A 12,625-nucleotide genomic window follows, 5' to 3' on the forward strand; every position below is an offset into this window, starting at 1 on the left:
TTGAGCGCCCGCCACCCGGGATCGTAAACGTTTATCCATCACATCCAATCAAAGCAGCGCGCCTGCGATTGGATGCTCTCATGACGGCACGTGCTCTCTTCTCTAAGCCACGTAACCACACTGTCATCATCATCACCGTCATATTTTAAATACTGCTACAATCTCGCACTCTCTGAATCCGTTCTTTGCCACCATATTTCTTTATCTCACCTCTTCATCGAGTTATCGGTATCCTCCTACTCCTAGCCATGTCTCCAAGCAGTTACCCTGGTTACCCATTCTGTTACCCTAGTGGTCAACTAGTCGTCTGTTCTACGCATTAGATGTCCAGACCAACTCCACAATGTTTTCATGCTTAGAACTAGGACATCGTCCACCAGAGTTTGCTCCCGAATCCAAGACGTTCGCATCCTATTTCGCAATCCTTTCATTCGTCTTTGCATGGCTCGTTCGGCTGACCTAAGTTTTCTTTCAAGGTTCGCGGAGAGTCCTTAAGTTTATGTATAAGCCATCACCGAGAGTACGCAATGTATGCTTTTCTTTCGAGTGACAAAAGTATGCCTACGCGTTCATTACTCCAGAATGCTTGCCGAATGCTGACCAGCCCATAGTAATTCTACGCCTGATTTAACTTTACGTTTGGACCGGCACGCTTAGAACCCGTCCCCGATAGTTATATTCACACTTATTTTCCAGTATTTGGTCGCGAAAACCACCGCTATTTACAGGGCGAACCTATGGGGGTCAACCCAATCGACCTCCCAAGTAAAAGCACCTGCTGTATACGATTTAGTCATGTTTTCTGCGCAGACAGTCACCAATTCTGCCATGTAGCGCAAGTTTAAAGGTCCGCCATTGCTGCTCTTGCGGACGAGAGAAACAATTGGAACCGAAATAAATCTTCATTGTTCATCGTAAGTGTTGATGTCAGGGTACTCATCCGGTGGAGGCAAGCCCTGGTCGTGTATTCATGTATACGCACGACGGGGTTTGCCAAACACATGCATAAACTTGATGCACGCGAACGAAATGTATCAAATTAATGAATGTGCAAGTTATACATGCCCGTGGTTGTATCAAGAAGTGCAGGTTAACGTATATCCGCAATGGGGGATTGACCCACGCATGGTAATAATGTAATAAAACCAAGTGCATAAATTAACCAATTACAGTGAATAATATAAGTGAGGAGACTTCAAATAACATTTGCAGCCAGTAATGAGAATCACGGCATGACCGTGCATCAAACGCAGCCCCCATGAACAAAGGGGAGTCTGAACAAAGGTTGAGAGAACCTACAATATTAGAAATAAACCCAACCAATTATAATGAGAATTTTCAATTAATGAATTAATCAATGATTTCGAATCAAGGAATAACTGCAATGAGTAACAACTCCAGCTGGCTTCGAAATGATTAGCAAACTGTGTGGCGGTCAATTTTATACCTTCCGCTGTGCGTATCTCGTGCAGATTATAATAACGTGGGAGTAGGTGGATTGCAACTAAATTTAATAACACTGAACACCTCCAAGACACCGCAATGACTTAGCTGGATAGACGTGAAGATTAAAGGCAGTGCCTTTAATGATGATGATGATGGTGATGATGATGATGATGATGATGAACAGGACAATGTGCAACATTATTCTGTGGACTAGCCCACAGCGTTAGGTTCAGGTTTACTCTGTAGACCGTACCACGGTATAGCTCATCCTTATCCGTATAAAGCGACCTAAAAGATACAAATTTAGTCTCATTTACATAAATAATGCGTAGAATTGACTTAAAAACTTACAGCAAAAAATTCACTTGGAAAGAAAACTTTATATCTTCTAGGACTCGATCCTATGGTGGTAGCGCCAATTGTAGCGCCACGGAAGCCCACGAGCGGAGCCTATTAGCACTAGCTCGAAGCAGAACAAAACCTTGTTGTTTAGACCACAGAATAGAGCTGAACCTTATTCTGTGGTCTGGTCCACAGAAGAGGCAGTGCGAAAGTTATATGCCCCCAGCCACCCGCAACCGGCTCTGGTCTTTTCGGTGCACGGACCTTTCGGGACACGGGTGTTCCTCTACAAACACAAATTCTGGCGGGCGGTTTAGGCTGCGCGCGTTATGTTCTTGTTTCGCGGAAGCTTGGCTAAAACGCTCGCCCTTGGATCGGCCCCCGCTGTCATTCGTGCCGCTAATTACGCGTTGCAGCTTCAGCTGGCCAAGGCAACCCATTCGGGGAGCCAAGGCACGGTTTTTTTTTTTTTTTTCACAGAATGCGCCGAAGCAAAAGCGATCACGTGGGCGACGACGTGCATGGGAAACGCGAGGGTGTAGATGAAAAATCCTTCCCCGCCGGAGGACGAATATTTGAGTATTTCTGCATTTATATGTATACGGTGCGCCGATGGGGCAGCGCACCGTATTTATATCAACTCAACCCTGGTAGTCAATCCCAATGCTTTCCTCCTTTTTTATTATTTTGTGCGAATGTAAATCAGTGCACATAAACGTTTTTTTTTTTTTTTTTTTTGCTATACTTCAAGGTTCGGTCTTCATAGCCCTCATTTTACTTTCTCGACGGGTAGCCTCGTACTCGGAAGATCGCAACGACGTGCAAGGCGGAAAATCAACGAACAAAAACTATGTTCAAATTGTTTCAGCCACACTGAGAATAAAAGATTGGGACTGTTCATTTGAATAATGAACTTTTAAAAAGTTCAACAAAAGTAAATTTCTAAAAGCCCACGCACAAATTTAAACATAAAATCATAGGGGTGGTTATTCAAGGTGGACAGTTTTTCTGTAGCTGGGAAGGGGAAGCGAAGGTTTAGAAAATACTAAAAAGAGAAGCTTCTTGCCATGATTTGTGGAAATTTTGTGATTTACTGTTTAACGGAAGCTTGACTGACAGATCCACGGCCTTTACGGGCCCCGATACGTTTGAAGTACCCGCGAATGTATGATGCGAGCTAATAAATACAGATACAGCACATTAATCGACAACGCGTTTATAAAATGCTACCTATAAACGTATCGCTCAAACTCTGCATTAACTTTGGCCGGGCGGTTGAATCGAGAGACACGCAGACAGGCAGACAAAATGACATACAGAGAGGCCAAATTTTTCGCGTGTAATCAGCCCAAGAAAGACTATCGTCTTTAAAAAAATACTGATGGCGTGGAGCTGCAGGTGTAATTTATATCTGATAGGAATAAAGCCCTACCAAATTATGACAAGTATAATTTCCCGCAGAACGCTTAAAATCACAAGCGACCAGTCCTGGCAAAAATATATATCTACGTAGGTTGCAGAAAACATTGCAGATAGCTTTGATTATTATACAAGAATCTTTCCAACTTCCAATGCACAAACATAGTGAACGCTGCATACTAATTGCTAACGGCGATAAGGCCGGGACGGAAGCGTGCGACAGGGTACAACAAGTGCCTTCGGTAATGAATTGATAATGACTTGGTATGTACATTGCATTATCAGGAGAAAGCAACGCCCACAAATACAGAACGTTAAAATATTGCAAGATCTTCTTCGTAATTACATCGGAAACATACAGGTGCCTCTGCAGATCTTAATTACGCAGCTGTTATTATAGTTTCTGTCTAAGTGCAAAAAATAGTTACTGTCGCTGATTATTGATACAAACAGCCGAGCGAAAATACATGATGATACTGTCGCTAAAGAAACGGAGTAATAAACGAGCTATACTTTTTCCTGACTACTGTTACGCAAAAAGCTAGGCATTTTTTGGCAAGGCCGCATAAATTTTTACATGCCTAAAATAACGCAGAAATACGAGCAACAACCGCTGTAATAAACAGGTTCCATTTTCGTGCTTGCAACTCCCATGTTAAAAACGCACACGAGTTTTGCTGCCTCAAACGCTCGCTCGAATTCGTTTTCGCACCGAAACGACCGGTACCGAACCGCCCTGTAGCGAAAGGTCCTTTACCGAAACGCCCGTGTCCCGAAATGTCCTTGTATTGGTTGGTTGGTTGGTGCCAAAAGAATGGCTCATACCCACTCAGGGGGTTGGCCAGGAAATGGGTGCTAACTGAGAGAAAAGGAAAAAATTAACTTTGTATTAAAATAAATAAAGTGAATGCACGAAGTTCTCGGTTAGGAAAACGGTGTGTATAAATGGGAATAAAAAAGATAGTAAGTAGACTGCTAGATAATTAGAAGCGGCAGCAGGTAGGACACACCAACTATAAAATCAACACTAATGAATAAGGAAAGGATAGGCAGAAGGAGAGCCGTGAAAGGTTCGTAAAGAAATAAAGAAAGAAGATACGGCAGTGAAGGAGAAGCAGTGAGCGGGAAGGCAGTGGGTACAGGTGCAGACATGTCTTATAGAGCAGTCCGCCATCTTGATCTAGCGGCTACCACGGTAAACGGCGAGATTCAGAGATGAATGAATGTACAGCGCGGCAATGATCCCCGCGGCAAAAACCCGGGACTTTCGCCCCGAATGATAATATTAGAGGAACAGAGATTGGGTGGTCCAATTGATTAAAAGTGTTTTCCAGATATCTTTTTCGTATGGAGGTGAACCGTTGGCAGAAGAGAAAAAAATGTTCTATAGTCTGTATTTCATTGCAAAATGCACAAATGGGTGAAGGGGCCAGATCACAGCGGTGAAAATAATAATTTAAATTTGGTACGCCACAGCGAAAGTTAGGCTAACTTCGCATTCGCGTGATTGACTAATCGGGCACTTCCATGAGAAGCGGAGGTGCTCAGGCTCTGAACCTACGCACGCAGTTTCATGCTTTGTAGGAGGCCTACGCACGCACGCATGCTTTGTAGGAGGCCTAATCTACAAAGACGTGCCGAGGTGAGGAAATGTACGGGCGGCAGGTTTTCCACCACTGGGCCATCCAATGTACGTCCCGCCAGCATATCTGCCGTTTCGTTAATCCAGATGCCAGCGTGCCCAGGCACCCACACCAAACGAAGTTCTCGTAATGACGTGGGCAATAAATAATTAAGGGCTCGACGTAGATGAGATCTATTTGGGGACGAAAGAGCAGTGCAAACTGAGAGAGGCAGTAATCACTATTACATGTTGTTTTGCAGAATCTAACTTTCGAAGGGCTTGGATAATTGCCAGGTATTCTGCATGAAAAGAACTAGTGAAGTGAGGTAGCTGGAGGGAAAATGCCCAATCTAAATCGGGAGAAACAATACCCATGCCTGCCTTCTCATTACGGACGGAGGCATCAGTGGCGATAATGACATGAGAAGGAAACCCTGTAAAGTGATCCTGCAAAAGGACGGATAAGAAATTCGAAGGAAGCAATTTAGCATTTCTGGGAAAAATTTCATCTAAAACTACATCTAAGGATGGGACATGACGATTAGATACGGTAACAGATAATAGGGCCACACATAACGGGTCTAGTAATCCGCACCACCACGTGGGAAAGCTGAAGGCTGCGCAATTTCGACGAAGAAGACGAAGCGATGCGTGCCACGCCGTCACAGCGCGAGAAAAGACGACGACAACGAAGCTCTCGCTGAAATCTGATGCGCCATTTCGGTGCTAGAAAGCCAAGCTCCGAGCTTCGAGCATGGCGCAGGAGCGACCGAGGGTGCCCGCGGACGTTGTCTGGGGCGTCCTGGACGACGCGCTGGTTCACGTGGTCCGTATCTTGGCGGCCGTCAGCTGCTGCATGCTTCTCGTCGTCATCACTGTGCGCATCAACCCACAATTCCTCGACAGTCAGGGCGCAACCCTACCTTACACACCTCTACCGGACACCGAAGAACAAACGACGGTCGCCCGGGCCAGCAATGCTGCCGGCAACGCCCTCATTCTGATCGGCGTGGTCATTTTTATGACAACACTCATGGTGTCGCTCTACTATTACCACTTCTACAAGGTCATTGCTGTCTGGATCACCTGCGCTTGCGTTCTGATCCTTCTCATGACGTCGAACACCTACATCAGCCTCATCTTCAAGACCTACAACGTTCCCGCCGATTACTTTTCCGTGGGCTTCTTCGTGTACAACTTCACGGCCCTGGGACTCGTCGTGATTCTGTCCCAAGGACCGCTCATCCTTCAGCAGCTCTACCTCGTCATAGAATCCGCCTTCATGGCACTCATGCTCATCACGTACCTGCCCCCCTACACCGTATGGGTCGTGCTCGTCGTCGTACCGATTTGGGACCTGGTCGCCGTCCTGGCCGTGCACGGACCTCTCAGAATACTCGTGGAGACGGCCAAGGAGAGAAAAGAGGCTCTGCAGCCGGGACTCGTCTTCGCGACCATAGTCGTCGGCACATTTCCCGCAATGGCTAGCCGCCACCACGGGTCTTCCGCGGCGGGAAGACCATCTGGTGACCGTGGGAGGTCGTCTGAGAGCCAGCCAGTGGGTCTCCTTTCCCCCAACGTCACCCGGGAAGGGCAAGACACTTCCAACCGGAGGACGACGAACCTCAAGCCTACCCATCGCTTTAACTCGCACCGCAGGCCATTGCACGCCACCGATACCGCTCCCAAGCCTGACGACGACACGATTAGACCAGGTCCCAGGGTATTTTCGCCACCGAAGCGGGCGGTGAAGGTTCCAACGGAGACCGATCTCCCTGTCGGCCCTCCCAAGCGTGACGACGCTGACTCAGATTCGAGCAGCGATGGTGGACAGGAGAGACAGGGCATCAAGATGGGACTGGGCGACTTCGTCTTCTATAGCGTCCTCGTGGGCAAGGTGGCCACGTTCGGAGACTGGGCGATCGTGGCCGCCTGCTTCGTCGGCATCCTGGTCGGAATCTGCGTGACGTTGGCCCTGCTCGCCGTGACGCAGTCGGCGCTGCCCGCATTGCCCGTGTCGCTGGCGTTCGGACTGCTGTTCGCGGGTCTCCAGCAGAGTGTGCAGAACTTTTTGAACGAAGTGTCTTTGAAACACGCGTTCATATGAAGTTGTTGCCGTTCACGCCACGAGGGTTGTCAAGAGCGCTAACCAATGATCAAAATTTTTGTGAGCGAGCGAATGACGGAGTTAAATCTGGGTGTTTTTCTTTGTTTGAAGAGGGGTGGAAGCTGCTAATACAAGTAGCTCATTGTGATTAATCGATTTTAGTGCGTTTTATAAAGCAATGCGTCGTCATTTTCCCGCTTCGAAATGGAACGTTTTGTAATAGGCATATATAATGGCCCGCTGGCGCCTCAGCAGTTCATGCATGCGTAACCGCGCATACTCGCTGAACGGAAGCAAGCTTCGGTATAATGCACACGCTTACGTATATTATAAACTGAACTTACGCTTACGGTTATTGTGAAATTAACTTCAAACTGAACTTGGACTACCTCATAAACACCCGGGGAAGTACCAAATATTTAAAGAAGAGTGGCTGCAATAAATGTTCATTCGATGAATTCGCTCTTCATTGTACAGAGAATAAGTTAAGTGAAGGTTTGTTGGGCCGATAATCGCTCCCTTACCCCGTAAAAACCGAAACACATGAGCGGAAAAAGGACGCGTCTGCGCATGCGTCTTCCGCTCTGAGAATTGGATTGGCTGCCGGAAGGGCCCCATTTCGGCCGCTCTCGCACGCGTCCACCTCGCTAGATATTTTGACGTGCCGCGTCGGCTACCGAATCGCTAGGAAGCACATGCGTCTTCCGCTTAAAGGAACAGACAATCGATTTTTGTCGAATACATTTTAGATGCGACTGCATCTCATTCACTAGCCTTGTGCCTGCACCCGGCGTCGGCGTTGGCGGCGTCCGCCCGTCCCCCATTCTCCTCGCCGCGTGAGCTGCGCTCTCCGCCGCTCACCCCCTCTCCTCTCCGATAGTGAACACTCTCTCGCGAGGGGCATTGGATTGGCTTGGCTTGGCTTGGCTTGGCTTGGACTGGATTTGATTGGATTTAGATTGGATTGGATTAAAGGGGATTGTGTTGGATTGTGTTGCGTCATAGCCGCGGCAGGCGCACTGGCGCCGGCGCGTCCCCTCACCGTTATGCGCGCTTTAAAACGCGGTGCCTGCGCCGCTCCGCTCCATCGTTCCAGCGCCGTTCCTCCGCTGTCCAACGCTGCAACGTGAACCCCCTATGCGTCGCATCTACACAGGGGTTCCCGCGAGGGGAGGTGGGAGTTTTTTCTTTATCCCACAAAGAAGGGCATAACTTAAAACCCCTTAACCCGAAACGGCTTCGCTGATAACGCCCTAGAACTTTTGAAATCGATTTTTTTTAGATCTGCCTGTCATACCTGTCCCGTTAAAACGAATGCTGGCAACCATGACAGTGGGCGGGGCGGCAACACACTTTCAACTGCACGTGAGATTAAATAGGGTATTTAAAAACGTGTCCCCGGCTAAAACATTTATAATGTCCAACCTTTCTTATTCCTTCATGCGATTTTGGAATCACTCATTGAAATCCACGGAATTGTTCGTATACGTAACGTAGTGTCGCGTTTAGACACTAGGTGTCGACACCTTTCAGACTTCAGAAAGAAATTTTATTGCAAAATTAAAATTATTTCCGCTTGTTTGTTTCGAAATCCTTTGCGGTTACGCTGGCCTTCATGTGAGCTAGACACGATGCACTCCCCAAAAATCAGTTGTCTGTTCCTTTAACGGTCAGGTTCCTTTAACGGCAATCCCGACTTACGTCCTTGGAGAACGTGGAGTAGTAGCGTTCTGGGTACTGGTCGCATTCTTCCGGGTCGAAGTGGTCGTCCTCGATCCGCCGGTAGTGGTCGTCCCTGCTGACCACGGCACCGTAGACCTTGGTGATCGCTGAGAAAAGATTGACAGAGTTAGCACATTTCAGCGCATCTTTCCACGTCTACTAAACAGCATGAGCATGCATCGCAGTGAAGAAATTCGGTGCTTTAGCGCGTCCGAATTCATCTCACTTACAGCCCTGCTCTGAAACTTCACGTAGGTCCTTCGGGTCGACCCATTCGCACGGAAGAGACTCGAAAATGTCTTGCGCACCCTGGAAAAAACAACAGAGACCACAATTAGACTTAAGACTTGCAGTGGGAACCACACCAACAGCCGTGAGTATACGTAGTATGGTCGCTCGCTGTGATCATCATCATCATATGACCTCGGCCTATTTGTGTCTACTGCACGTCGAATATGCATTTCCGGTGGTCTTGAACTGCTGCTAATTTGCGCTGTTCGAGTCCATTATTTACGCCCGAATTTTATTATACCATGCCTCTATGGAGTTATCCGAGTCGTCCTACTTCTAGTCCCGTTTCTCGGTGGCGGCCCATCAATTGTTTCACCGCATTACATGACTGGCCCAAAAGAGTAGTGACACGAAATTTCAAAGTTGAGATAACTATGTAAAATGCTTTTTTTTTAATCCGGAGATATCCCCCAGCAAGTTTCAACAGTAACCATCCAGTATAGCATATTTTAAATCCATTTTAATCTTGGCCCGCAAGAGAAAGCCCAGAGCGGGCCAGCATGACATCATCTGCTCCTTGCCCCCATAGAGTTTCATACAAATAACTAGAGGGGAAACTGGCGCTAGTGTCAACGCGAACATGGCAGCGGCGCTTACGCTTAAATGGAAATGATGGGTAGTTTTGGAACCGGATTGCGTAGGATCAAAACAGGCTTGTGGCTGCGCAAATTGTGTTTTTCGACAAAAAAGCTCTTATTGCCCGGTTCTCCGTTTACAAATTACATGGCGAAAAAAAAAGTTAGTGACAAAAAACCGGTTTTGTGGGAAATAAAACGGCGTGTTTAAATAAAAAGCAGACGCGGAGTCGGGAAGGTTTGTGGAGCAGGTTTGCCATTTTCCGCCAACTACAGCAGGACGCGGACTTCATTAAAAACTACTTGTAAAAGATTCAGCGCTGGTGGTTTGTAAAAATTGTGCTCATAAGAAAAAAGAAACCGATTACCTTTGGAGAAGTTATTCTTGCGCGAATTAGTGACATCAGCCGCTGGTACTGCTGTTCTACGCCGTAGGAGCCGGCGTTCGCACGAAAGGTGTGGCTGCTCCAAGCGATTCGCAACCGTCGTCAGCTTTGACAATACATTGCTCTGCGGAATGAGCAGCGCCGCAACTCCTAATTAGCAGACAACTTCGACGCACAGAGCGCCGTCATTTGTGTTTCGCTGTGCGGCAATGTATTGATAACCCACCCAATTCGCAACTCTGGTTGTAAAACATTCCACTCAGGGCGGCGTCAGTGCACGCGAGGCATGCAGTTGAACGAGAAACGCATTTTTGATCACTCCTTCCAACACCCCGCCTAGGCAAATGCGTTCATGCAAATCCAAAACGAAAACGAAACTGCCTGCAATTCATAGTAAGTTCCACGAGCCATCAAGCGCCAATCCGAATCCACAACTACCCATCACGCCCATTGAGGCGTACGATCGCAGCGCCAGTTTGCCCTCTAGTTATATTGTAAGAAACTCTACGTTTGCCCCAAACTGCCGACGTCGAGGCTCCCATGACGTAGCTGACGCGCTGGCTGCGGTTGGCGCGCCCGTGCGTATCACGTCGTGGTTTTGGGACTGACTCCATGCTGCCCGGGCTCGTAGAGATGGTGAGGACCTCGGCCGGTCTGGGCGCGCGCGCCTCCAGACCGGCAGCGGTGCGACAAGAATGGTGACGTCAGGGACGCCCTCCAGTCGTTCGTTCGCTCGGCGTTCGTTTTGTCGAAACCGAAACTGACACGAATAAACGATGCCACAAATTATTTTTTACGCTGCGATCAACCGTCTTAAGTGCCGTTCTATAATTACTGGGCTAATAGGCACCCATAGCAGCGGAAAAAACGTAACATTAAAATTTCGTGTCAGTACTCGTGAGTGAGTGAGTGAGTGAGTGAGTGAGTGAGTGAGTGAGTGAGTGAGTGAGTGAGTGAGTGAGTGAGTGAGTGAGTGAGTGAGTGAGTGAGTGAGTGAGTGAGTGAGTGAGTGAGTGAGTGAGTGAGTGAGTGAGTGAGTGAGTGAGTGAGTGAGTGAGTGAAACAGTTTATTAAAATGAAGGGCCATGGGACTCTGGTTAGGATGCAATCTCGGGTGCCAGACATCCTAGAGGCTTACGTGAGCTAAGATGTCTTCCATCCGAGATTGCATCCGAACCCAAACGCTCGTTTCCTGTGTCCCGAAGCGTTACTATCCTTTTTTACACCGCTCGTTGGGCTAAATTTTCTTCTGGGGGGCTCAGTAAGTCCCCAAGGTTGCCCCCATAACCACCAGCGAAATCTATCCGCTCGCTTTAAAAATAATGAAATGATGAAAAAGCCATTGTTGCGATGCTTTCCCCTCGAAGACAAAAGCGTCCAGGAAAAAAATGGGCCTGCGGGTGTGGACTGGAGGGGGAAGCCGCAGTTTGGACCTGCCTGGACTACGTCACTAAATAAGGGCTTTTAGAGTATCGGCACTCTTTTCTCTCATTGTTATGTGCGGCCAGGATTTTCATTGGTCGGTCGGCACCACGTGATATTTGTCTACAAATGGGCGCAGCCATTTTGTTTCTGGCCGCCTCTCCTCTCTCTCTTTCTGCTGTGAAGACGCTAGAGCGGCCGGTCACACTGTGCCCGTCAAAACCGGCGGCGGTTTCATTGGGAGAGACGGCAACACTGAAAGCCAGAAACAAAATGGCCCCCAGACGCTTTCGGGTGCACGAAGTGGCGGTACCCTAAAGCGTAGCACATATGGTGACGCTAGACTGGACGAAGCGCTCCAAACAGAAGCTCTAGTCCCATTATGTACGAAGGCCAGCCTTATAAGAGCCACACCTGCGATACGTTTCCGGATCCGGTGAAGACGAAGGTGAGCGGTCCGATGGAACGCGGCATCATGGCGAGCGCGATCTCGTAGCCGGCGTCCCTCACGGCTTGCTTGGCCATGCCGCTGTTGCGGTAGTTGTGCGCCGGCCCGATGTGCTGCATGGTGCAAAGGTAGCACGAGATCGCCATTACCACAGTGGAGAGATCATCATTACCACATCTTAGGAGAACGACACGCTTCCGAACGCGGGTCTTCTCTCCAAAACCGGTCCTGCAGCATTCATGAGTGTTCCTGATAGAGTTGTGAGCGGTTGAAGAAAAAAACATAAAGAAACGTTGAAAAAAAAAAAACAGGTCTTTGCGTTTTTGTTCTTTTTTTTTTCAAGCAGGATGGCTTTGAAAGAAAAACAGACAGAGCTTCTCCGGGGAAATTCGTTGGGATGCGACCAATCTGCGTGAGGGAATCGCTTTCTGAAATCTACGACAGGACGTGAAATCTTGCGCAGACTTTGAGATCGGAAGCTCTGCCAGGACTCTTGAGATGTATCATGTAACAATTATATTGTTTTCACTCTTCACGAAACAAAATTCATCGGGCGCTTAAACCTTTTAAGTGATTTGAAGGCGAATGCCAGTTATTATTAAAGACTTCTTCACTGCTACATCGTGTTTGCGGTGCGGTCGCGTTCACCTGCCATGCGGCACGCATCCGGATTATTCTTGTTCAATCCCGGAAGGGTACCCGGTTGGCGCTGTAGTTATCACAGTTGGCGCGGCACTGGCAACGCGGGTAAATTTCCATGCATATTTTGTTTACTTATTTTCTTTTTACGGCGGCCGTAATTTGGGTTCATTCGAACAGTCGCCAGCAGCTACGGCCACTTTT

At 48.1% G+C, this 12,625-nt stretch overlaps 1 protein-coding gene across 1 annotated transcript in view; it reads right to left on the reverse strand.

Annotated features, from left to right (window-relative positions):
• Positions 1-12,625, reverse strand: part of LOC144158865 (alpha-aminoadipic semialdehyde synthase, mitochondrial-like) — a 66,003-nt gene that overhangs the window by 31,825 nt on the left and 21,553 nt on the right. Inside the window, 3 exon segments of the mRNA XM_077690035.1 lie at positions 8,640-8,767; positions 8,891-8,969; positions 11,749-11,895. Of these exon segments, the coding sequence (XP_077546161.1) occupies positions 8,640-8,767; positions 8,891-8,969; positions 11,749-11,895 (354 nt within the window).

Source organism: Haemaphysalis longicornis, unplaced genomic scaffold (genome assembly GCF_048455015.1).
Source record: "Haemaphysalis longicornis isolate Haplotype H1 unplaced genomic scaffold, Haemaphysalis longicornis Haplotype H1 scaffold_10, whole genome shotgun sequence".
In the NCBI taxonomy this organism is placed as follows: domain Eukaryota; kingdom Metazoa; phylum Arthropoda; class Arachnida; order Ixodida; family Ixodidae; genus Haemaphysalis; species Haemaphysalis longicornis.